This window comes from Athene cunicularia, assembly GCF_003259725.1.
Source record: "Athene cunicularia isolate RWA chromosome 11 unlocalized genomic scaffold, athCun1 chr11_part1, whole genome shotgun sequence".
Classification (NCBI taxonomy): domain Eukaryota; kingdom Metazoa; phylum Chordata; class Aves; order Strigiformes; family Strigidae; genus Athene; species Athene cunicularia.
This window is the reverse complement of record NW_020799113.1, coordinates 1,299,698-1,326,800: the sequence shown is the minus strand read 5'-3', so window position 1 is coordinate 1,326,800 and position 27,103 is coordinate 1,299,698. Positions and strand designations below refer to the sequence as shown.

Below are 27,103 nucleotides of genomic sequence, written 5' to 3'. Positions count from 1 at the left end.
CGACAGGCCCAGCGCCGGCGGCCTCACCACAGCGGTGAGGTCCTGCACGGTCTTGGGGTCGGTCTCTGCCATGGCGGGGTCGGCTCCCGGCTCCAGCTCCGCGGCGCTTCCGGGTCGCGCCCGCCACTTCCGGCGCCGCTCTCGCGAGAGGAGCTGTCGCGGGGCATTCTGGGAAGCGTAGTCCGCCAGCGCTGGGCGGGAAAATCCCCGGGATGGTGCGAAACCCGGGCCCGGGGCCTGGCCGGGGGGCGGCGCGGCCGGGGAGGCCCAGTCCGGCACAGACAGAGCGCGGCCGCGGCGGTGTGGGAGGGGAGGGCGTTAAAACGTGTTTTTTCACCTCAGAGCGCTAAGTTTACAGGTAATCATGCTTAGAATAGAAGCTTTCCCCACACGCAGATTTGATAGTTTTGCTCATGCTCTTAAAAAATCAACTTTGCAAGTTGGAGAGATTACAAACGTATTTTTCTAGCATGAGAAACGGTGCTGCTTGAAGAGGCCTTCCCCCTTTTTATGATTTTATTTAAAAAGGAAAGAGCAGTTAATAGAGCAAGTGTTTGCAGGTCATCTGGCTTCAGAGAGCGGCTGGCTGCAGGCAAGGCAGCGTTAAGGATTAGCACTGGGACTTGGGAATGTTATCTAAGTGGATTGATGAATAAAGGGAATGTATTATTGTGGCACATTGTCTTCCTGAAAGAAAGTACCCATAACAAAGTTGCATACCGTGGATTAAATTCATGTCTGCCACAGAGCAGTGACGTTGTCTTTAAGACTGTAAAGCTTCATAGACTGGATTTTCGCAGGGGTGATGGGCGTAAGATAAATATTTCCTAAGTGTAAGCTTTTTAGACCAAAACAAGTCATTTGTAGTTTTCCTTTGTGAAGCAAGTTGATGTTTACACGACTTGGTGGTTGTGTACTGAGGGAAGATCTAAACTGAAGTTAACAAAAACATTGTATATGAATTTGTAAATGAAGAACGTTTCCCATTAGCTACAGATGATTCTCAAATGTCTCGTTTTCCCTGAAAGCCAATACAGTGCTGACACTCTGCCTTATCCCATAACTAGTAACAAATGTGAGATGCAGGGCATTTGCATTATTAATGTGCCTTTTGGAGCACTGCTGTAGTAATAAAAAAACCCTACTTAGTGCCAGTTTGGGGAAATTTTGTTGTCTGTTTAAGAGTAACTATGGCTTCTAGTTCTGAAAAAAAGCTAAGAAATTAAGTCCCGTTTATTTGTTTGATGTGTTTACAAAAGGTGGTTGTTTTTATGGCTTCTATTTGAATCACATAAACTGTTGCTTTGCAAAGGTCATCGTATCAGGTCTCCTGGTGCACGTCAAAGTGCAGATCTCTCAGCTCCCCCGAGCGCTGGTGTGAGTCTCATGGCAAGTGGTGATGCTCACGGGGTTGGGCTGCGGCTGCTGCCTGGCTGCTCCAGACCCTGAGGGATGTGGCATTGCAGTGTCTGTCCAGGGACTGTGTCCCCCACAGCACGTTTTTGAACGTTGGACTGCACAGGAAGCGACACGGTGCTCGCTGGCATGGGACTCCCCCGTCTGCCCCGTGTGTGGCTCCATCAGGCAGTTGTGGCTTTTTGTGATGAGTCCAGCAGATGCAAACACAGCGGGGAGAAGCTGCTTGACATGTCAAGCTGTTGGAGGCCATTTCTATCTCTTCTAGACGCCTGACCAGGATGTCAAGGCTCCAGCCTGTAGGTAGATGCCAACTATGAGGCCCAAAGCCCTCTCCCTGCAGCAGTCCTCCGGGAGTTTTAGCAGGTGACAGTGCACATGCCTTTCTTGGTTCTCCATCATTTAAGAAGAAAAAAAATAATGGATTGGCCTGATTCTCCAGCTTTGTTCTTGTAGATGGTTTTGTTGCAGCTTGACCTTGAGAATGTGACATGACTGGTTTGACTTCACCACTTTGTGACCATAATGTTGCCAGTTGTGGCAAGTTTAGATAAGATGTGTTATAGATTCAGCTGGTGCCTCTTTGCCTCTTCTAGCACAATCGTCCAAATGCCATGTTCCATTTTGGGGCAGGGACAGGCCCTAGATGGTTTTGACTTAAAATGTGTGTCCACTAAACTAGTATAACAGTCCCTGTTTTGTAGGGAGTCAGATCTGACTAACAAAATGATTCCTTGGGCCATTTTTAGTGTCAAATGGCTGCACACTTGTTCTCATAACTTTATTTTTTTTTTTTTTTTTTTTTGTTCATGTCAGGATAAAACATTTTCATTAGTCATTTGCTTCCCAGCATGGCACAGTTAAACAATGACTGAAAATTTGCAGGGTTTTGTCTCCTTTTTGAGACTGGACTGAAAGAAAATGCTATGCAAGGAGGACTGGTAGGATTAATGATCCTTTCACAGTAATGTTCAGAGATTACTAAAATGAATGGAACTGTAGAAGGCTGAATTCTCTTGCTAGCTTTTTCCTGACAAAGTCTTAATTTAAAGTGTAGAGAGAAGGAGGACCTTTAAAATTTACAAAGAATCTGTTGTTTTCCTTAAAATCAAGGGGAATTTACAAAGATAAATTTAAAAACAGTTAATGAAACTCCTTTAAAATGCAGGGATATGTAATGCCAATGCAGAATGATTGGACCTCATGTAGCAGTAAGTCATGGTCAGGATTTGTACAAAAGCAGCCACATTTTCAGTTTTCCAGAGAACTCAAAATGAACTTTGCCTTTGTGGGAACATGATAGAGATTTCTGGTACTGGTGTCTTTACGTCTGATTCAGCTCTTGTTTCCTTTGGTGACATATTGTAACAGCTCAATAACTTGAAAAAAAAGGCTATTAATTTAACAGCTTTTTTTTTGTGCCAGTTAATGGCACAAAATCACCTTAAATAGTCAATGCTGCAGAATTAATTGTATATTTTTTGTTAGGCCTTTCCAGTAATCACAACACAGGGATTGGGAGGCATCTAATGAAATCAAAGTTTAAAAAGGCAGAATAAAATTTCCTAAAGGCAATTTTTGCAAAGAAAGTTTTTGCAAAAGACCCTGTTCTTACCAAAACACTATTGTCAATTTTGTAATGACCTGAAAGAGTTGTAGTCCTATATTTACAGCTTTTATAAATAACAGCTCTTCCAGAGGACCTGGTACAATTATGGTGCATTAGCTCAGTGGTAACAGTTTAGAAAAGACGTTGTTATTATTATGTCTATGTTTTCTATGAGGCAATAAACAGCAACTATACTTTAATTGCTTTGACTATCAAATCTTATTTGGTCTCCCCGATGACTTACACGTAATTGTGGTATTTCTGAGTATTATTCATACAATGATTGTTCACTCAAACTGTTGCAACTGTTCTTGCCTGCTCCCTCATTTGAGTGTTCTGGATTTATAGATCTTAAGATACTCAGCACATAAAAATCACAGATATCCTTATTCAAGCCAAGGACTTACAATGAAATCTTGAGAATGAAATTTTAATATTTCAATTGCAACTTGAGTTGCTCGTGGCAGAATTTCTTGAGAAAATATAAAAATATAACAAATAGAACTCATTTATTCTAGGGGAATAACACTCCTCAGAGGCTGTCAAATATACATGAGGTCAGAACATATTAAACAAAGAACTGTGCTTGGAAAACAACTGTCAAGGGAAAAGTAAATGTTCAGTATCATGACTCATGTGAATATGTAACTGGATAAAGCACAAATTATGGAAACAGCAAAACCAGGTCTAGAATAAATGTGAAAGTGATTTGTATTAAACCAGAAACAATTCACAGTGCTTTTTTTCAGATTATTCTTCAGCCACTAAAACGAATATCTTTTGTATGAGTAGTTCTCACATGAAGTTAACTCCTGTTACAAAATGAAATTATTTTTGTGGTAGGTATTCCCCTCTGGTAATTTATCCTCTATTTTGCATTTTCAGTCTTCAGTTAGCTTGCTGTTACCTGCCATCAGAAGTCATCAAGGAGTATGTCCTTGGGCACCAGATCCTTTGGGCCATGTGAGGGAAGAGAAGGACAAGCAGGGATTCGTTAAGAGTGGACAGATTTCATTTTAGGTGGTTGGACCAGAGGAAGGTAAGAGATGGAGACAGAGGGATGTTACCATATTTCATGCATTACACTTCCACTGTCTCATTCCTCCTCGCTTTCCCACTTCATTCCCACTTCATTCTTGTACACAGACACTTCAGAATGTTATTTCCTTAGCATTGCTACTAAACCTTCTGTGACTGAGAGAAGAAAAGCTTTCCTGAAAGGAAAAGCTTAATGATGGTCAGTGACCACAAAGCCAAAAGCTCTTTCCAAAACTCCTGCTGAGGGGGTGGAAGGAGAAGGATGTCACACTGTTCTTCTTTGAGATTTACTAAGCTTTCAGCAGCAGAAGGCAATCAGAAGCAATGCCAAAGTGTGGCAATGCATGGCAGTATCCGTGGCCTAATAACTGCTTTGTTTACTTCATGGTAAAGCTTTGTTTGCTTCATGGTAAAGCTTTGTTTGCTTCATGGTAGTGTATGGAATTGCTGGCATCTCTAGGGACGGGACAAGAGGAACTGTGCTCAAGGAACAACCTATAAGAAAACAATGAAGAGATTATAAGATAATACTTTGTTTTTTTAGTGGAACCGTAGTTCTGTAAGAAAAAAGATAAGGCATATGTACAAACCCAGACAGTTTACTAGTAGAAAAGCCAACTAAAAATTGATACTTTTATTGTCAATCGATGAGCATTAGAAGAATCTACTAAGATATGTTTTGCTTCACATGGCCTTCTGTCCTCTGGTAGATTCAGTCTTTGGAGATGTTGGTCAAAGGATCCCCAATGAGCACATGTATAAAAACTTGTATGTGATCTACGTGATCAGCGTGTGTACAGTTTGTTTGGTAGCAGTCCATTAAATGCAGTAATTAAATTCACCAAGAGAAATGTATGATTGTACAAGAGCCAAAAAGTGTAGTAACTTTATAAAACTCTTAATTTTGGTATTTTACATGTAGGGGGACATTTTAAATTGAGCATGAGAAAAGACTGCAAGATGGGAGAGGTAGGAAGGGTAGAAAGGACCTCAAAAAAGAGACTTGACTTTAAAACTGCACATTCCAATTCTAACTCTGCCTTGATAAAATTTTCATGAGGACCACTGAATCCAGAGTCCCATTATTTCTGATGGGCATCTGCACATGACAGAAAAATTGGGCTGTGGAATGGTTTCAGTTGAGGACCAAGAGGAATTCCTGTTGAAAAGAGAAAGTCTTCGTTAGTGTGAAGTTGAGCTGCTCCTTGCCTCAATGCTACAGCAGCTAAGGCAGTATGAGGAGAAAAGGAAGGGCCATACTCTGCTAACACAAAGTATTGCTGTCTCAGTATCCTCTGGGCAGTTGTAGAGATAAGAGTCTCTCTGATAACCCTCTTCTTCACTACCAATTTCAGGTCCACCCCTCATTTGTTGCCCTGTAGCACCAAATACCAGCTGATTTTTCTGTGAAGAACCACGGAGTCCAACTTCAGTGGAAGGGAATGAGCTGTGTGGATGCCCAGTACCTTGCAGGTAAAATGTTAATGGAGAGATATGAATCTTTCATCGTAGCTATGTGCAGTGTGGACCATGCATCAAAATGAAATATTTGTTTCTCACACACATTGACATTTATGACCTACAGTGCCTGAAGACCATCATTTTTAGAAACTTGAAGTTCATTTTCTCCTTCAATTATAAGCGTTCCAGAGGGCACCTCATTAAGGTTCCTGAAAAGAGTGAGCATACCACAGATATGAGGAATAATTTTGCTGTGCTAATTAAATGTAAGTGATTGGGTTCTTCAATCAAGTAATTAGTAGTAATATTGGCTGAAGTTCTCTGTGGCAAAAGGGGATTTGCAGTGCAGAAAGAAAGATGTTCTTAACAGAGATTCAGGTTCTTCTCCAGGTAGGAATGCCAATGAAATGTTTTGTACCTTGCTGGGTGTGGCTGTGGTGCAGGTAGTTGTTCTTGATGGATTTTAGTACAGATCACCACCTCTGTTAAAGCCACTGTTGTGCTGAGTTCAGAGGTGTCTGAGTGGCCATTGTCATCCTAACCTAGGAGTTGTGAGGCCCCAGTGAGATAGGAACCTTGTGTCCAGGATCACTGGAAGTAATTTTCCTTTGTCTGGAACTTCCTGGTTATGCACCTTCAGAGCAGAGGCAGATAAAACTGTTTTCTAGATTGTACCCGCAGGGAGAATTGTCTTTTAACCACAGAGAGATATTTATCAAGAGATATTTCAGTGTTTTATCTGCAAACATTGGGTTGATATTACAGTGTTGGGGCTGAGCACTTGTCCTGGTTTAAGCCCAGAGGGCAACTGGGCACCATGCAGAGAGACCCTTGGTCCCTTCTTCCCCCCCAGGGGTGGGGAGGAGAAAATAAAACAAAAGGCTCAGGAATGGAGACAAGGGCAGGGAGGGATCATTCAGCATTTATGGTCATGAGCAAAAGACAGGCTCAACTGGGGAATAAAAAAATCATCAATTTAATTTGAACACCACCACCACCATTTAATTTACCAGTCAGAGTAGGACAGTGAGAAATACAACCGCATCTTAAAAACACCTTCCCCCCACCCTTCCCTTCTTCCTGGCCTCAGCTTTGCTCCTGATTTCTCTCCCTCTTCCCCTGCAGCATCGCAGAGGGGCAGGGGATGGGATTGTGGTCAGTTCATCACCCGTTCTTTCTTCTGCTCCTTCCTCCTCGGGGAGAGGGCAACACACACTCCTCTCCTGCTCTGGCGTGGGGTCCCTCTCACAGCAGATTCAGCTCTGTGAATCTTCTCTGATGTGAGTCCTTCTCACAGGCTGCAGCTCTTCCTGAACTGCTCCAGTGTGAGTCCCTCCCACGGGGTGCAGTTCTCCCAGCAACAGACTGCTCCAGCGTGGGCTTCCCTCAGAGTCCTGACCTTCCTCGGGCGCAGCCCCTGCTCCAGTGTTGGATCCTCCACAGGCTGCAGGTGGGCATCTGCTCCACCAGTGGCCTTCATGGGCTGCAGGGCACAGCCTGCCCTCCCACCACAGGCTGCAGGGGGGTCTCTGCCCCAGCGTACCTCCCTCTCCTCCTTTCTTCAACTGACCTCGGTGTTTGCATCGGCATTTCGCTCACAACTCCTCCTCTTCCTGCCAGGTTCCCTTTCTTAAATATGTTATCACAGAGGCACAGCCACCGTCACTGATTGGCTCGGTCTTGGCCAGAGGTGGGTCCAGCTTGAAGCCGGGGGAGCCTCTGGAAACTTCTCACAGGAGTCACCACTGTAGCCCCTCCCCTGCTACCAAAAAACCTGCCACACACAAACCCAACACAGCACTCAAAGGTGGAGATCAAACTAACACCCGACCCACTTCGATGATAATTTGTTGTTTTTAAAGATGTAGCCAAACCGTTTTGAACTTGACTTTGAGCACTCAGTCTCCCTGTTCATGCTCCCAAATTAAGCAAAGGCAGTAAGTGCTAAATAATGTATTTAGTTTTGCAGTAGTTTTTTCTGAGCTAGAGGAACAGGAATTGCCCTTGGACAGCAGGCTAGTTTATTTGCAGCTTTAAATTGAAATTAGAACAAATAGAACAACCGAATGCTAGTTTTGCGGTCTTTGCATTTCAGATGTAATCAATTAAGTGAGGGAATTTCTTGAAGGTTCACAAGGGTATAGTACAATGAAGTTATTTTATGGTTTAACTCATAGATAAGCCTGTGTCTCTACAGTTTTATGCTGTTACTTAGCCATATCTACTTCTTTGACAAAAAAAGAATGACTACTAAGAGTCTGATCCTGCACTTTACTGATAATCCACAGCTGTCACATGGGATTGCAGGTGCTGAGCACCTCAGGACACTGCAGGATTGAACCATGGTTGTTCTGCAGGGCTAGGTCGGTGTCACACAGAAGGTGGCAAAAACACAGTCTGCAAAACTACAGTCATTTCCTTGGGGAACAAGCTGTAGGTTACAGAGTGTGCCAGACACTAATTAAATGTTGGCCAGTTTCTGGTTTAAATACTAAAAGTGCTTGCAGAGATGTTTGGGCTACAAATGAGGTGATAATGTTTAATCTCAGCTGGAAGGTTTGAAGAGCAAACCATAAATTTAATACAAGGTTATAACAGCAATCTCAGTAAAGGACACAAATTATGTTGTTTTACTCATGTAAAAATCCTGTGTGGGGTATGGGAAGAGAAGTGCTTCGGAGGTGATGGACTCCAGTGGGGTGAGGAGGAAATTTCTATCCAATGATTGCTGAGACTTGAGTGTTGTAGACTTTGAACAATGACTATAACTAAACGGAAAGATTAGTTCACCTTTTTTTTTTTTTCCTGAAAAATTGTGATAATTGTTAATAGTTAGTGTTCTGAAAGACATCAATACCATTATTCTTGTGTCTTCTAACTCCATTTGTTATATTTGTCATTCTATTAAAAGAGCTGCTCGGCTCTAATGATTATACATTTTTGTTTGAATAACAGCTGTTGCCTCTGTTTAATATATCTCCATGTACAACTTGTTTGCTGAAGTCTTCATTTCTTTCCACAAAGATAATATAATGATTTATTTCCCAGTTTTAATTTTTTTATGCACAGTAATGAAATGTTCCTTTATTTTATTTCTTGTTTTCTTCTGGATGAGCAGTTAAGTTTCGGTATGTCTTACATTTTGAATGTTAACAATCTACCTAGAATTAACTGAAAATTTAAAGGATGACATTTCCTTGAATATTTTTTAAAGAATTCATTGGCATTACTGCTGCTTCAAATAGACAAAGCTGGATACGGATATCTTTAATTATAAATACTTCATCTGTGGAGGAGAATAGGTAATTATTCTCGGTGTCTGCTCCACTAAGATGTTTTTTCCCTCTGTTATTGAGTTACAAGAAGTTTGGCAAATCCATCACGAATTTACAACTACACATCCTTGACTAAAATTAAGGACAGTCAGAATTTTTCCTCATTGAATTTTAAATGTTTCCTTCCAGTTCCAACTCTATAAATCTAGGAGAAAGGCATCATTTGTAAATGGACAGAGGTGCCACCTGGAAAACAAATGGACAACCGTGGAAGCCAGACCAGAAAAGAGGGAAGTTACATGGTCGTGCAGCCACTCTGAATAATGGGGTCATTATAATGGCTTTACAGAATGTGTAAATCTCTAACACTGGACATCTTGGGGCAGCGATAGCCAATTCCTGCTCCAGCTGAATCTGGAGTTAAATTGCCACTGATTCTGGCATGATCACAGTTAGGTCAATGCTGAGCTCTTTTGCAAAATCCACCTACTGAGGAATGAATAAAACCAGCATTTGTTTGTTCAGTATCATGATATAAAGGTTTTCTAACTGAAACATCCAGGCAAATATGGGTCTGTGTTTAGCTTCCCAAGTTATTCATTAGAATGACGACTTCATTTCCTGCCCAAACTGTGCACCAGTGCTCTCATCACACAAAAATCTGCAGTCGTCTCATCTCTTGTAGGTAGAGTGTGATACTGTCTGCTATAGTAGTTCTCTAAACGTTAGCAACCTTAAAAGTAATGCCTGTAGTTCCCCATAGTTGTCCATGTGCTAACAGAGCTTTTGACGATGAACAACAAAAAATAATTCTTCCATGTGTATCATCCTTTTCCTAACTTTGGGCCATGTTGTCAGCAATTCAGCATGATGCATACACAATAAATACTACTCTGTGCCTCAGATCTAGACAGCTGGTTCCCCAGATTTTGTGCAGAACTGTTTTACAACCTGTTTGTTTGGCATAGAGCAGTTCCTTGCTAAATTATTCACTTTGTTCTGTGGCCAACAGACTGGATGCTTGTGACATGTCAAGTGAAATTTGGTCACTACATCTGATGTAAACAAACTCTCAAGACTTGTCTCTTTGAGGAACAGAGCTTTTGATAATGTGATCATCTTCTTCCAGTCTGTCCTAGCACTCCCAAGGGAGGCATTAATAAAGTGAAGGCAAGATCCTCATCATTTGATGGTAGTGCACTCCCTAACCCTAGGGCAGCTTAGATCATGTTGGGATGAGAATGAGTAGGAATCAGAAAAGAAAAAGGCAATTTGCTCTCGAGAACCCACACCAGAAACCACTGTAGTAAAAGGGGGCTCTCCAGTAACCCCTGGTGGGATTTGGAGCTCACACGGATCCTTTTCAATAGATGGTGGGGCGGAAAGACACAGTACATATGTGGACATGAGCATCATTTTTTTCAGTAAAACATGTCTTGTTTGGGGGCAATCAGGTATGTTCTGGAGTCTGACTTTGGATTTTTGAGTCTTCAAGCTGCTGGCACTAGACACTAATCATAACAGCTGACTCTGTATGGGAGACTGCTTTATTTTTTCATCCCTAGAGTCAGGAGGTAAGGAATTGGGTGGAGGGTGTACTTTTGCCCCTGTCACGGGAAGGGAAGGTTGTGTGTTTAAAAAATGGCAAAATGGCACTGTAAAATTTAAGCCTTGAGATTTAGATTTCCTCAAATTGTAAATGTGGCATGGAAGCCGCCTATGTATCATTTGTTCTACCATACAGCCAAAACTGATAGCACAAATGAGATGGGATTTTTTTTTTTTTCTTCTAATACTAGGGAAAAAAACACTGGTTTAATTCCCTCTCTTCCTCAGGAAAACCTTGATGTGTCTTCAGTGGAAAAAATAAAGAAGATTGTTACCACAGACAAACTAGAAATACCACTAGTGAAAAATAAGTACTTCTCCAAGCACATTATAACTGGAAATACAAAATGCTTCAAAGAAAAAAAAAATGTGCTTTAGTTATAGGCAGTATCTCATATCAGCACAACATTCCTAGATTGCCTCTTTTTCAGGCCCCTTCCCTTTATCTGCAGGAGATTTGGAAACTTTTCACCATTTTCCTGAGCCTGACTGTGACGAGCCATGTACTAGGTCAGATGATGGAGGAGGGCTTGTAGGAAAGCTTGCAGCTGGAAGATCTGTTCCCTTTAAAGGCACTCCTCTGAGAACAGGAGCTGGGCCAAAAGCCTGCGCCCCTTGTTGCCACGCAACAGTCAGAGAGAACCCCGGGTACCAGACACAGCTCATCCATCATTTCAGGATTTTTCAATATCCTTTTCAAACGTGGCTACCAGACTGCACAGTCCTCCAGTCTGCCTCAGCTGTGCTGAAAAATAACTTTTTTACTCCTACTTATTAGTCCCACACATACGTTTGAAGATCCTGTTAGTATTTTATGCTACCACACCTCATTAATTTGTATCTCGGTGCTGTTCTGTCTCTGTTCATCATAACGCAACAAGGTCTCCTCATGTGAATTTAACAGCACATCAGTCCTAACATTGGACTCATGGCTCTGCTAAGATAAGATTCTCAGTGCGGGGAAAGCGGTTAACACATGGCTATGAAAAAACAGTCACTGATCCAAATTTCTCCTCTTTCTAAGTAAGCAGTTCCTATGGGAAGCTGTGTTCTTCAGGCTGGATTCAGGGTGTTGTTCTATCTGTGACACAGTGCTAGGAATGTGTTACAGGGCTATTTCCTGCCAGCTATGACGAAGACCAGGTTTTAACCTGTTGATCTCTCTTCCAGTTACATCAGTAATATGAGTGGCTAATGTTGAAAGGAACTAGTTCTTTCTTTATGTTGTTATAAACTGTATGAAGGTGTTCAGAGCATGTGATAAATGAGAGTTACACTTGTCTGCATGTGAGAGTCTCAAAACACTGCCTATTTTTAGACTGCACTGATAGTACATGCTTATTTTCAGTTCTTGGATGCGATACATTTCCATACATTTCCATTGATATTCAATAGTGAGTGCTTATTTGTGCAGTAAAATGCATAGCAATATATATACAATATCAAGCTATAAGGATGTATGTAGGACTACTGCTATAATCTCCTGTTGCATGAATGTAGTTTGTCTGGCTCTCTGCAAAAATGTGAAGCCTATGCCAAGCAGAAGATTATTGGAAGGATCACACAGTCATAGCCCATTTGGATAAAACAACCAGCAGGTTTAAGAAGAAATGGATTTAAACTTTAACAGCACCCTAATTACATGGCTGTAAAATTCAACTCTTATAATTCTGGTTACATTATTAGAAACTGTATCTTAAGCTATAGAAGAAATCCATTAGAAGCATAACCTGAAAGGGACATGAAGAGGTCAACTTTCATTTCCCTACTGTAAGGCTACATGGGCTGAAAAATTTCAAGCAATGTATTGCTTCAAAAATGGTGTGTGTACACTTGACTGCCAGGGGAAGTCTTAAAGTAATATAGTGTAAGTTTCCTATTTTCAGATGTCAAAATACGTAACTTGAGCAGGGTCAGTAAGACATGGTCATATAAATAAGAGAAAGATGGAAACTGAGAGGAGGCACATTTTGAAAATAAATTGGAACTGGAAAACAATCCTAGAAACGACGTGATAAATACTTGTGAATCAATACTTGTCAGCATGTTATTTGTGCATATTGTGATTTTGTTATTCAGCCAGCCGTGAATAAAACTCCATCTAAAGCTAGTGGTTATTTTACTGCACTTTCCATATTCAAAGACTGTTGAAATTAAGCTAGTGCATTAACAGTTAATACTGTGTGCTGGCTGTTTTAGTTATCATGCCTGTTCTGATCTGCACCAGTAGTGTCTAGGGAACACAAGCGGTAGTAGACTCAAAGCACCTGTAATTATTACTGCAAATTATTAAATTGACCTTGCCAGAAAAAAATGGAGCAAAAGTTCTCTTGTTAATTAATTTCCTCAAATGCTTTTGTAACTTGTGTGTATGGTATGGAGGTAGATCAGATAAAGAAAAGGCAGGCAGGGAAGAAATGCACTTAGGGTGGTAAATGATGGATGAAATGCGGTTAGCCATTTGGGCATTGCGTTTCTGCATGTACTAATCTGAGAAATACCACAATTATTAGGTGCCAGTGTCCTAAGAAAATAGGTTAAAATGTTCTAAAAATGTTTAAATATGATGGCAATTAAAAAGGATTTCTTTCTTCATTGCAGTCTGCAGGGTTCTGCTCTGGTGACAAGGACCTTGTGGAATATTCTTGTTTCAGTTGGTTGATCTTGGAATAGAGCAGTTTCCCTTATTTGCCACTGACTTGCAGGTTACAGCACAGGTTTGAAAGCAGAATTTATGGGTAATAGCAGTCCTTTTGTGGGAAGCAGACTTCCCGGGATTTGGGCCTTAGCCAGCACAGCTCGATGTAAGGGGGCAGAAGCTTCACAAGCAAGAAAGGGTCACTGGTTGTTGCTGACCTGCTGTTCAGTTTCTGTTCTGCTTACAGAGTTGCCTATCTATGGACTGCTGGCACACAGGACAGTTTGCAAGATACAGTGTTGATAAACTCTGAAATCAAGTTACTGGTAACATCCTGGGTATGTTTGGAGGTGCCAAAGGTTCAAAGGATCTCAGGTATCAGAAAAGATGGACTGATGAGATTTTTATTGTTTTGTTTCATTGGCATTTCTTATAATCCCAATATTCACTGTCTTCAGTAATTTAAATTCTGGGGCCCTAGGACAATGGGACCCTTTGGCTGGGCTGTAGATGAAGCAAGTGCTGGGATTTGCCTGGATCTGGAAAGAAGGAAAAGTGTTTCTTTCATCCTTTAAATCAAAGCCAATGGCAACCATTGATTTCATCAGGAAATTACTGCTAGTGTCAGGAGGAACTCTAGGGACATCCCTTCCCGAAAGCTCTTTTCTCTAGAAGGTTGAAGGAGTTGCTTCATATAACAAAGTTTCTTGCGTTTAATTTTCTGCTCTGCCTTAATTCATTCAGAGGGAATACTGAATGACCACCCCTGCTTTTCCGTTCTGCAGCCACGCTGCCTCCTTTGGCAGACTGGGAACGGGGTCAGCTCAGCGAGCTCTGCCAGCTCCTGCCGGGGCAGAACTGAGGCGAGGAGCTGCCCAGGTAGTTGTTGAAGCTGGTTTGTGCTTGCAGCAGATTCCTCCTCTTGGCAGCAGTTTCTAGTGCTTTGTCAAACTGGCTGGCTGTGTCACTTAATTGCTTGTTACAAAGTCATAACAGAGTGCTTAAAGATTGCAATGCACTTGTTAATTTGATTCTTTGAATAGTTTAGGAGACCTCAGTTGTGCTGGGCTAATACAAAAGCAATTTTACAAAGTACCTGCAGCAGGCATGCCTGCCAAAGGCAAGGGTAATCAATCAGAGTGCTGCCACCACTATTGATGTACTCCGAGATAGAGTTTGACTTGAAAGATGAAGAGGAAATTAAGCATAACAGAGTGATAATAGAATGATCAATGCTGCTTGCTGCGGACTTTGCATGTGCATTGTAAAGGAAGATACTTTGTCAATGCTAGCCACAGATGTGTAAATGAGCTGATAAGTCTTATCTGAAATTCAAAGCTAAATAGAAGTGACTAGTATGGTAAAGTTAACATTGGTGCTTTATTAACAAAACAAGAAAAAAAGGAATGATGAGATAATGTCCCAAACTTCCTCTTTCAAGAAAGTGTATCTATGCTAGTTCTGGTGGTTGCTGAAATTCCTTTTTCTCAATATTTGAATCATGGTTCTGTTTTCTCTCATAAACATTGAGTGTAAAGAAGGAATTAGCAGAGAAGTCATTTTCCTCTAGCCCTTGAGTAGCTTGGGTTGTGAACCAGAAATCTGTTGTCATAAAAACGCTTTCTTGCTATTAAAAGACTGCTTTCAATGGCAATAAAGGCATCAATTTGGGACAAAATTTTCCTTTTCAATGGGATATTCTGTAGAAGGAGTCTTCATTCAATAGCAATTTGTGCTAATCATGGGTCTCATTCATCTAGTGTGGGGCCTTTTGTTCACCAGTGTTCCTGAATGTTAATCTGGGGAGGAATGTATTTGTGTCTTACCTTGGGAATCCTCTGCAGTCAATAGGATTTGTCTCTGTAGCAAGTATGTTTGCAAAATTCTGTTTGTGTAATGTCATTTTGAATTTTTTACTATGTTCATAGTTCCTGCAAAGGAAAACAAGACTTCTGAATGTCTGATTGCTTATAGGATCTAGCATTTATTATTTATTCTACATGCTTTTATTGATGGTGGTTGCGAAAGAGATAAACTCATTGTTGTGGGTTCTGGTGCTTTTATAGAATGACACATTCTCAGGAAATCTTTAAGAAGATCATTAGGGATCTTCATCTATTTCCCATCCATCCACGCATGTAAGAGTTCAGTGTCACTCCACTGTTATTTTCAGCAGTCTGACTTGCTGCAAAGACTTAAGGTATAGATTTCCACACCCTGGGCTTTTTTTCACAGCCATCGAGGTCCTTACTCACAGCATCTAATCCACTCTCTGAACAGTTCTTAGCTACTGTCCTCAATAATAGCAGATGATGAACCAGATAATGGGATTGCCTTATCCCAATCATATGCTTTAAAATATCTCGTGCGGTCAAAATTTGATTATTTTAATCTTCCATTGACCACTCTATGAACTCTTTCAATTCACTGTGGAGTTTCTACAAAATTACATTACCTGGCAGTGGCTTGTATGAAATCTATTTTTAATATCCCTGAATAGTCAATAGCTTTTTAATACAAGTTTTTGTTCTAAAATTTCTTTTCCATGTAGTAGACTTTTCTTTCTTGGCATTACTGTTAATTCAAATGCCAAGTCATCTACTTTTGTATTTCATTTAATGTTAACCTCAGGTTAAACCCATTTACACCTCAATCACCACTTAGCTTTAAATCTTTGTAGATACGTTGTGTAGAACTTTTAATTAATTGAATAGATATCCATAGTGAATCATAGCAGTCTTCTAATCCAGAATGACTGCAGCAGTCTGACCACCACCTGAGCAATTCTATTTACGGTTTAGATGATGACAATCACTGCGTCATTGTTGGTGCTCTGAAATTGGCAGTTTGTCAAAACAGGAAGTTTTGAAGCAAACGGGAGAGAATTTAATTGATATCTGGGGAACCATTTGGAGACCAGTCACCAGTTTCAGAGATCATTTGAGTTTTAAAAGTCTTGGATGTGTAGGAATTTTTCAGAGTGCACAACAGTGAATTATGCATTCAGAGAGAAACTCGGCCTTGAGCAAGGGCTTGTAGTGAAGCTCTTCTCCATCAGTGTCCTTCTTAGGTTCTCTTTTCCACCCACTGCGGGTAAATTTCGGTCTCCCAGTATGAGTCTGTGTAGTTCTTTGAAATTAATTGCATTGAAAATGAGTCTTGTTGGGGATTTTCTTCTTTTGCCTTTAATTTTGTGAAAAGTTGTTTTTAAGTATATACATTTTCAAACTGGATGCAACCTAAGCCAAAACTCTTGAGTGTTTTCACCAGATATCTGGATTTGACCCAATCACATTATTTTATATGTGAATTTAGAGCATTGAGTACATTTGGATCCTACATTTTTGAGAGATCATGCTTTCCCTCTTCCTTACAATTGAGCCAATGCCAGTGCAGAGCAAGATCTGTTGTCATGGCCGGCAGGGTCTTCTTGATCTTGCCCATCAGTGATGTCTTCTGATAAATTCTAAGTGCAGCTGGAAATAAGCCTCCCTGCAGCACAAAGGGAAGAGTTCACTTCCTCCCCCACAGTGATCATGCCACTGTGCCCCTGCCTTGCATCGAGATACTCGATCTCTTGTGTTGGTGAAGGACGTGGGCTCCATAACCCCAATTTTTCACATACCTTCCCCTCTTGAAGGATTGATGGTAGGTAATAAAAATCTCACAGAGCTCATCTAACAAGCCCATATCTTTGAAATGAGTAAGAAGTACAGCAAGAATCGTACTTGGTGGATGACATGCTTTAACTGAGCTGAGTCCTTAAAGAATTAGTCTGGTGATTATAGGAAGACTACAGATGAGTGTCTTTTAAAATCAGGTAATTTGAAATTATCTTTCTTTTTCTTATCTAGTTAGTACAGTCCATTGTTCTGAATTTATGGCTCTGGTTGCTATCTGTTGTTTAAATCATAGCATTTCCCAGAGTGTCTCCTGATGAGTTTAATGTAATTTGAGACCCTTTCATTCTTGAATGCTACAACTGCAATAAGATTAGGAAGCAGAGCGGTTAAAATGAGTTTCCATTGCTAAAAAAGATATCGGGAGATAATTCAGAACTTTTCAAAAGAAAAAATAATAATTAAAAGACTGGAAGGCTGAAAGTAATCCATACTGAGAAACTACCTGCTGTCTGGAGCAAGCATGGAGTCCAGCTTCAACCTGCAGTTCCCTTTGCTTTCTGATAATACGCCAGATGTAACAAGAATGTCTCCCAGATCAAGTGTTGCTTAATAAAAATGGGTTAGAGAAAAGAAATGCAGTGAGAGCTTGCCAGTTCTACGCTGTGCAGCTCACCCTGCCTGCCAGGCAAACAGGCAGCACAGCTATTATCATTCAGATAGCAATGAGATGTGTGATTTAGGTTTTTCAGGTCTCTACCTTTTATACCCTCGTAATAGAAATGATTAGGGATTCACTGAAATATTCCATTTATCACAGTAAATTTAGATGACTGGTGACATTAAGTGCTGTTATGGGTCTGGGTCATGATTACTGCCAAGCAGAGTCCTGTTCTGGCTGAGTGAGTAGACATTAACTCAGATAGCTAGATTATTATCTGTCATGCCTGGTGAGTAAGGCCCAGTTTTTCTAGCAACAGGGTGGGTAGGAAAGTGTCCAAGAGAAGTGTCTGCCTCTTGCACCTGAGGATGAATTCAGGATCAAGTCTTCATTCTTTTGCTTGGGTAAAACAAAAGTGTTTGAGCTCATTCAGCCTTTCCAAACTGCACTTTTCTGCTTCTGCATGCTGACTGAGGCCAACTCCTATTTATGCACTGGAGGAGAGTTATTACCTGTGTGCCTAAGAAAAGGAAAGGAAGAGGCAGGCGTCTGGAGCCAGACAGTGATGATGTTACAAAGAAATTACACTCCCAACTACAAGCATACAGAATTATCACATACTATTAAGTGTTCTTCTCTTCTGTCACAGTTTTATGTCCAGTCTGTCACAGCAATCTCGCTGTGGAATTTGAAAGCTCAGTGAATCTGAGCCTTTAACTTCCATCCTCTCCAGACAGGTTTTTAGCTTGACAGCAAAAAATCAGGTGGCTTACAACATAAATTCACTGTCTCGAGTTCCAAACACTAGCTTTACAAATTGCACTTTCATTATGTAAAATAAAGCAATTTATATCCATTGACAGTAGGTACAATGCTCCAGTGAGTAGTGCTGTTTGGCTTGATCTGTTTGATAGCTTGAAACTAGCTGCCTTCCAAACGTACAAGTGTTTGTCCTTGTGTCGATAAGCACTAGCCTGCTCATCTTCCAGAATGAAGTAGATCAGTTTTAAATTCTGAGTTTAGCCATTTTAATCTAGAATGAAATGCATGGATAGAAGAAGTTAAGTTTTTTTTTTTCTTGCTGGTAAACCTCAGGCTTCTTATTATAAGGCTTCTTATTATAAGACAGCTTATCAGAAATAATAAATTTATGCGCTTTTTTTGCCTCTGAAACACTGGCAAGGTATAATTATATTATGATTTATTTTACATCCTCAAGACCAGAACCTGAAATATTTACTCAGGCAAAATTAGAAATCAAGGAGAATACTCAATCATTCACAGCTAGGGAACTGTAATTCTTTCTATGGCCATTTAGTAGACTGAGTACAGAATAACCATGTTCTTAGGACCTCTGACAAATGCAAAGAATAAAAGTCAGATTTATTGATTTCTAATGCCCTTTCACTCTGAGCCTTATTAATGCACCTCACCCTGAGTAACAGTCATAAACAGTAGTTCAGCCTTTCTAATACCAAGGGGTACAGGGTATTAGGGGAAATGGTGATAATTTGGGACCCCAGTTACCTAGCTAAATGGAAGCACTGGACAAAGCATCCTCCAACTTCCCATAGAATGTGGATATGGTGTATTGGTGGGACATCTTTCTCTGCTCAGATCTACTCCAAAAGCTACCAGTTGTGTAAGGTTGTGTTTGGGTTTTGGGGAAGGGATGTGTTACTGGGTTTTGCCCATGATATTTTCCTCTTCTCTAGGCCATGCTAGGCCTTCCTGATGGATACCTGCCCTACTGTGTGTTTTAAGATCCCAACTAGTCACTACAACTTTGGATGTAAACAGAAAAACTTATGGCATTTAGCTGTATGGACATACAAAAGTAGATTATAAATCAGCAATGTTTTCAGGGAAAAAAACTGCCCACCAAGGAATTGTTAAAATATGGGAAAACAAGCTGATTTGAGAAATAGCAATTAGTATGTCTCTGAAAGAATGATCCCTATTTTCAAGCCTGAATTTTCAGGTAACTATAAATCAGTATGCAGAAAATGATTTTTCATGTCTAATTTATGTTTAGTTAAAAGATCATAACATTTTTCAGATTCTGCATTCTTTTCATTTCCAGCTGTCTCAGGAAAACTAAGACTTGTCACCATAACTCTTAAGTCTTGACATGTGTTTAGCTAACAAAACATTTTGTAACATCACTCCATAAATCTTTACATTAATAGTCAATTTTTCAGCTTCTTTATTCAAGTGAAAGGTGAGTCTAGAATAATGAAATACAGTGGAATCCATGTCAACCAAAATCATTATTCAATGAAAATTTAAGTAACAGAGCAGACAGGTAACCATACCTGAGTCACAGAATGAGGTCAGCTGCTGCGATGTAAGTAATCCCTGTTCAATAATTTTGAAAGGTGCTTTGGGTTCATTTTGTAGCCTGTTAAAAATGAGACATCATCGTGTCATCTTTCTTGTCCCTTAGAAATGAACTGCACAGAGACAATCTCATACAGTTCATTTAAGAAATTACTCGCTGAATCTGTAAGAAGTTGGCTTTGTTTTTCAGTGGGGTTATGTTGGTTTACATCACCTGAGGATATGGTGGATATTGGATTTTCCACAAATCACTGCAAATACAATATTTTGGGAATACATCCCTCTGAGTGTGAATAAAAGTTTCTTGACTTCTGTGGGTTTTGAGATATGTTGTGTGTGGAAGGGCTCTACGCCCTACCTATCAAATATATGTAGGTGCATTTTGGCCAGAAGCATCCTGGAAATTACTCTGTTCATACCTTTGATTTCAAAAGTGGAACATTCACTGAAATTAGAATGGTGCATGTCAAATTGAACAGATCTTTTGCCTTCTGATTTTGTGTCTGTTAGGAAAGTTATTTTTCCAGTGGGAAAAAGAACAGCTCTGACATTTTATTCAGGCTACCGGAGCAATTATTCCTCCAAAATGGCTGTTTGCAAACAGTAACATCTACTGAATTCTTCCTTACAGTTTTTTTTCAGCTGCCCCGCATAGAACATGGGTATAGATATGCTCATCCGTTGCTCTTTTACAGATGCTGCTCTGGCAAGTGTCACTGCAGCCATGTCCATCAAAAATGTCACTCGAGAGAAACATTTGCCAGATCTGCCTGCCAGCATGAGCTAAATCATCTCACTGTGGATCAAATGTAGTTTGTCCTTGCCTCTCCCTCTGTAAGAAAATCATTAGCCAGCCACAGAAGAGCTGGTAACTAGCCATGAGTGACTTGCAGCAGATGCTAAATATTCTAACACTGATAACAATTAATTTTTTACTGTGAGATCTGAAACCCTAGAAACTTTATTCATTACTGAGGCATGGTTACTCTAATTTTAAGGGACTGAATAGAGGTCCTTGTGGGAACAGAACAAGCTTGTAAGTGAATATATGATCTGACTAATAAACATTTCATACTAGCCCTTAGCTAGGAGTACCCTGAGTTTAAAGCTAGCTCACATTCTCACTTGTTTATGCAGTGATGCTTAACACATGGACCTCACTGAAGCTACAGATCAGTAAGAGGCCTCCCGTGGGTTCACTGAACACTGATTTGGTTCATGTTTCTTGAGAAGAAGTACAAGGCAACATTAATTCAGGTGCCATAAGTGGGGTACATAGGAGATGGAGAGCAAAGCAAAATAGAAATAAAGGGAAATGGACTGTGAAGCTTGATTTGCCTAATCCCATTGAGATGAATGTTTCATGTACTTTATTACTAGTAAGTAGTTTTAACATTTTTCTCCTGCAGATTACCACCTATGTCTTGACCATCTATGCTGTTTCAGTATGGACAGTTGTTTGCTCCAAGACTGACAATAAATATTAAAATTAATTCATTCAGGAAGTCAAAATTAGTTCTTCCATTTTCCAGCATAGCCCAACTAAAGGATATGTACTGTGCAGAACTAAGACCCCAGTCATGCTGCTGCCAGTTTCTCAGCAGATCACTACATCCATGTCAGAACTTACTTGAAGGCAAGAAGTGCCCACTGCCAACTGCTGGGCCCAGACCTTGCCATAGGAGAGAGCTGACCCCAGAGCGGATGAGCAGGAACTTCCCAAGTGACCCTTCTAGCTGTCAGAGATTCCCACGGAGGTGCCTTTGATACCAAGGAGAGGCACGAACCCATGTATCACTGTTAAGATAACTAATTTTAGCAGCTGCATTGTGTTTAATTGGGATGCTTAGCAGAACATGACTGCAGAGTGAGCCTGAAGGAAAGTCAGAGATCACTGAGGTAGGAAATGAAAATATTTTAAAGCTTCACTCGCCCCTGGATGAATCCTTCCAGGAGCTGCAATATTTATGCTACTGCCATTCCTGGCCAAAATCCTGCATTTGGATGGGAAGTTTCTTCAAGTGAAGGAGAATATTTAATAGAAGTATACCAGAGATCTACTTAATATATGGCATTTCTCTGTCATACAGCATGATACTAAATATTTTCCAGAGCTTCTGAAGATATTTGAACATATCAAAGGCTGTTTTAGACCATTTCAATTACTTTCTTCATGATTTGAGTGCTGAACTCCTGGATTTTTTTGTTGATAGCTGTCAAAGGTTCCTTAAATACTAAAAATTTCTTTAAAATGTTCAGAACCTAAACCAACCTTTGAAAATCTTAAGTATTGCATAAGAGGCATATCAGTCGCTCTCTGAGTGTGTCTTACATTACTGAGAACTGTATCTGTCATTGTTATCTTTTACCTGTTTATCAGTCCTGAATGCCACTGATATTTCTAATAGAAAACTTGGTGAGAGGTGCTGCTGAAAATGTAATACTTAAATATAAAAGGCAAACCTGATCTAGAATTGTATCGGGAGGTTGGCTCTGAATTCACTATCTTTCTCATATAAAAATTAACATTATTTAAATATCATGTTAAGTTAAAATGTATCTATTTCATTGTTCTTTTGAACAATGTGACATTGCTGCCTAGTTAACTGGATATAACCTTTTCCGTCAATATGCCAATAGTACATTGTTTCTACATTTAGAAACAGAGTGCCAAAAGCTAGGGCTTGAACATGCATCTGCTTTGGATTAGATTTACAGACAGTTGTGGAAACACAAGAAGAGAATAAAGAGGCATTGCTTATAACCTGGAATAATCTGATTGCAGATTTCCAAACTTTGGTTGTTGTTCTCTTTTGAAAATGAAAGGTTGGCAGCACTCTCAGTTATGTGAAAGTTCCAGTCCCTTGTAGTGAGGGATTTTCAGTAGAACATGACATGTCAAACTGATCTTGTTCTCTTAGAAGATGGATCCTACAGCTGATAAGTCAGTGATGAGAACCTGAAATATGCTATATATTGTGCACTTATGTTAAAATAAACGTTGAATCTACCAACAGGTTTCTTTAAAATACACATAAAAACTTTTCACAGCGTTTTATCAGTGGTTTGCTGCATACCTTGTCAAACTGCAGCAATCTGACATGTCAGCCTTTTCCAGTTGTGTCAAACTGACCACCAGTGCAACAAAAGAGTCGCCCAGTTTATAGAAAGATTAATTATTATTAGTGCTAAGAAAAAAAAAAAAAAAAAAAAAAAAAAAAGACTGCAGATGCTTCCCGATCCCTAATGTTCTGTAATACACAGTTGGAAGCTGCATTCCCCTGGGAGAGGTGGATGGGAAAGTACTGCTGTTGAGAAAAACTTTGTCTTACCAAGACAGCGAGGGGGAAGCCAGCTTTTGAGAACCTGCAAGCTGTGAATTCTTTTTCCTGAAAAAGAAACAAAGGATTTTGTCCTACTGTTCTAGAGATTAGCTTTTGTTTAATCTTCCAATCTTCTGGCATGCTGAATCACTGACTACTCTAATAACGACATACTAGTTAATCCTTATGAAACATGTAGTGATAATTCAGCCTAAGAAACAATTCATGTTTTACTACTGCCAGCTAAAAGCTTATGTTAAAATTTCTGCTGTTACAGAAAAAAAAGATAATTTGTTTTTTTTCTTCTTTTTTTTTCAGTGAACTCTCTAATCACAGTAATCTCAGTTATTTCAGGCATCCTCATTTTAGATGGTCAGTTGATACTGGGTTTCATTTTATATTCTCTTAGAACACAGCAAAGATCCACCCTTTCACTTCATCAGTAAATAAGTAAGAAAAACCCCATTAATTACAGGTGATGTTTATGTCTAAAGATCTAATCTAGCTTCACATAAATCAACGATTTTAATTGTCTGTTTGGTAAAAAACCCTCAAAAACCTATAAGTGGAAAAAATCTGCAAAATGTCATTAATACTTTTTGTTGATATGAGGAAAAAATATTTAAAAAAAAAAAAGGACAGGTTGAGACAAAAAATGTCATATCAACTATTTCTCTTAAACACATTTCAGCAGTGTTATGCCACTTCAAAGGATATATATTCCTAATCTGCCACTTTCTGCTCATTTTCTGCAGAGAAAAATCATCCTAAAACTCCAGGTTCCATAGCAGCAATCATACAAGCTGGCAAAAAGATAACTTTAAATAATTTAAAAATTTTTAAAACTACCGGGCAAACAGCAAAATGTCTGATCAGAGTGAAATGTATGCTTTAAAGTATTCTTCATGGTCCTGCTGTGCTGCTTCATGCTTAGTATGTGAGACTGAACCAGTTGAGGGGCTTTCTCAGTACATTAATATGTAAGGGGCAGAGGGGTAGAGAGTTGGGTCAGGATTGAGCTGTGTAACTTTGTCAGGGGTCACCTTTGGTTTTTCATCTGGGATTAGTGAAAATCTTGCGTGGTGCTCTCCCAGGATTTGAATCTTCACATATTGTCAGTAATGTAATTAATGCTTTTGCACTGTTCTTGAAGTAGGGAACATCTACTTGTTAAGTAGTACCAATGAACATAGTGCTTCTACTGGTAACCTTACTGCATATTTGCTGCTGTCATCTGGGAGGGGAAATGGTCACATTTTTATTGTGGGGTGCATGCCACACAAAATGCAGGCTTGACAGGACTTCACAGACAAGTCAGTAAAAGAGTGAACATCAGTGAGACCTGATGATGACAAGCTTTAGCACTACAATTGAAGCTGTATTTCAAAGCATGCTTTTATGGCAGTGCGACAGCTCTCCTACACTGTACATGTTCCAGCCCAGTTCCCTGTGCAGGGACTCGCCTTCTTAACCTTGTCCACTGTGCTTCATTTTTCTCTTTTTAATTTGCCTCCTTCAGATCTTCCCACGGACTCACTCACTAGCACATCCTTCTGAGACGTATTAAAAATAGATGGCTGAAAATAAGAACATTACATAAAAATGTGGAACTACTAAGACACATGGAAAATTTACCTTTTGCTCTTCTGAGTAGACACCTTAATTGCCTCTATAGATAATACACTCAGTATACAACATTGCTGGACCTACAGACAGTTAGCAATGAGTAACCCTGTGTCAGACTTTGATTCAGTCACTTCAGTGGCTTAATCTGAAGGAAAAATCTACAGGCCGGACTGGATAATCAAAATCATGGGTTTGGACTTCCAGTTCAATGGAACCACATTTGTAGCTGTTTGTCAACGTAACATGGAACAGTAGTAACTACTGTGTCCAAGAATAGTTTTAAGAATTTCATGCTGGATTTCAAATAGCATTGGATATCACATACTCAGTGTATAAACAAACCATTGTCAAAAAATATGGCAATTATAGATTAAATTTAATGTAACATAAAAACATGAGGAACGGATTTAAATATTTTAAACGTGACATTTAATCTTTTGCCATTATAAAGATGTGAGTTAATTTTCAATATTCCCTATTTTCCTCTTGCTCTTATATTATTAACTTGAATTCTTTTTTGGTTTTGTGCTTAGATTTTTAAAATCTGGTTTACTTGTGTTTATTTTTAACAGAGATTTATCTGCAGTGGAAAGGCTGAGGTCTAAAGATCAATTTATTTTGTTATGTTTTCTTCCTGTCCACCTTTTCAAGTTTCAGAGCAATAAGGAGTAATCTGTTTGCTTTTCTGTATGCTTGCACACATTGTGTTTGCGTTCGTAAATGACAAAATACTAGCCTATTCTTTAATACTTCTGTAATTTGGCCCACTTGCTCTGATACATTAAAAAAAAGAAATAATTTCTTTCATCAGGATCTCCCAGGTAGCTCTTGAGCTATTAGTGGGAGCTTCCATTCTGGAAAGGTGCACATCAGTAATCAAGTCTATTTGCTTCTTTCATTGTGAATTCATTGTGAAGGAGGGTCAGTCCTGAAACCTCTCTGTGCTTGATGCCTCTGAACTGTGAAAGAAGCTGGTAGAAAGTCTCTGACAAAACCCACTGCCTTTTTTAATAGGGGCAAAAAGCTGAAAGTGAATTTCTCGCAGTGCATAACACAGCATTCTTTTGCTGCACTCTGTCCTGCGAAACTTACTGTGTCATTTTTCATCCCTCAGGATATTTTTTTCCACACAAAGATACATGCTTGGATGGGGGCAGCTAAAGCTTTTCCCTTTCTCTTCTTCCTTTTGGTTGCTTGGAGGACTTTACATAGAGACATAAAGCCCCAGCAAGTGAAGCAATATCTCTGTGTTAATTAATCAGGCTGGGGGATGAGGGCCAGCTGGGGATCATTATATACTGCTAGGAACAGCATGTAAAGTTCAGATGTCTAGGTGGGCAGAAGGAAAGGTATCCTCTTTTCTGGAGAGAATTTAGGCTGCAGGAAATAAGGAGGGGGTGTGTGTGTGTGTGTGTGTGTTTCTGTCAGTCTTTAAAGCTAAAACTAGTTTCTCTTGCATTATTTATTGGTTGTAGGGTTTCATGTATCCCTTCTGAGTGCTGGGGGAAAGTGTTACATGTATGTTGTCTACAAGGCATCTCTGGAGATAAACTGAGGGGTTTACTTAAGTTAGGGCTTGAATGTATTGAAGGTAGAGGCAAAACAAGCTTGAAGTCTAGTATGCTGAGATTTGCCAATACCTTTATCTTTGCAGCTGACCAGAACTTGTATTCCTTCAAAACCTACTTACAACCTTTCTTCCTAGTAGGAATCCAAGGCTGAGTAATCTGCCTGATGCTACTTGGATAGTAGTTTGACTGGCTACTGTGTTCTGGGGTCAAATTGTGCTTTTGACAGTGAGGTGTTCCCCTGAACTGTGTCAGTCTGTCTACTGCGAATTAACTACATATGCAGCTGCAGGCAAACACTGGAAGCAGTTAATTTTCTTTGGGTTGCTCATGATATATGGAATAATTATACCCAACTCTGAATACCCATGCTGACTCTTTTAAATCTTCTCTTTTTTTTTTTTTTTTTTCCCTTCCCTTAACACCAGAATACATTCCTGTCCTCTGGGTAAACCTGAATAAAACTTAATTTGCAATCTTCTTGCCTTCATGCTAAGCTACCCAAGATATTTTACTGTTAATTTCACAGTTCTCAGAACCTCAAATCAGTGCAGCACCTGTAAAGTCTCAAAACTAGTGAATGATGCCTATAGTTAGGAATGAGTGCAATGCTCTACTAAGCTTAGAAATGTGCTCAGCATTACATGGATTTCTGTTACTTTGTGATGCAAAGTATCTTGCTGATTTGTTCTAGCTCTCATTGCTTCTGATGGGGACAATGCAGACCAAGGTAGAAGCAGATTACAGAAGAGGTTAGGTGAAGGCAAAAGCATGACAAAGGTCTCTAGGTGATTCTGGGCAGGTGGTGTAAATCAGCATTTAGAATACAAAAGGATGTGATTGGTAACTGAGGAAGGAACTAGAAAAGCTCAGGTTGTGTTTCTTAGAGTGGGCAGGAAATCCTTTGAGTTAACTGGAAA

The 27,103-nt window shown here is 39.9% G+C and overlaps 1 protein-coding gene and 1 long non-coding RNA gene across 2 annotated transcripts in view; both read right to left on the bottom strand.

Moving 5' to 3' along the window:
* Positions 1 to 132, bottom strand: part of HSBP1 (heat shock factor binding protein 1) — a 4,031-nt gene extending 3,899 nt beyond the window's left edge. Inside the window, exon 1 of the mRNA XM_026856821.1 lies at positions 28 to 132. Coding sequence (XP_026712622.1) covers positions 28 to 72 — 45 coding nt within the window. The 5' untranslated portion in view covers positions 73 to 132. The remainder of the gene's footprint in view (positions 1 to 27) is intronic.
* A 10,093-nt stretch (positions 133 to 10,225) lies between these two features.
* LOC113484505 lies at positions 10,226 to 21,164 on the bottom strand. The gene is made up of 3 exons (XR_003399242.1): positions 19,642 to 21,164; positions 14,872 to 14,976; positions 10,226 to 13,584 (listed from the first exon to the last, which is right to left on the bottom strand). It is a non-coding gene; the product is annotated as an uncharacterized LOC113484505 (long non-coding RNA).
* Positions 21,165 to 27,103: the final 5,939 nt, after the last annotated feature.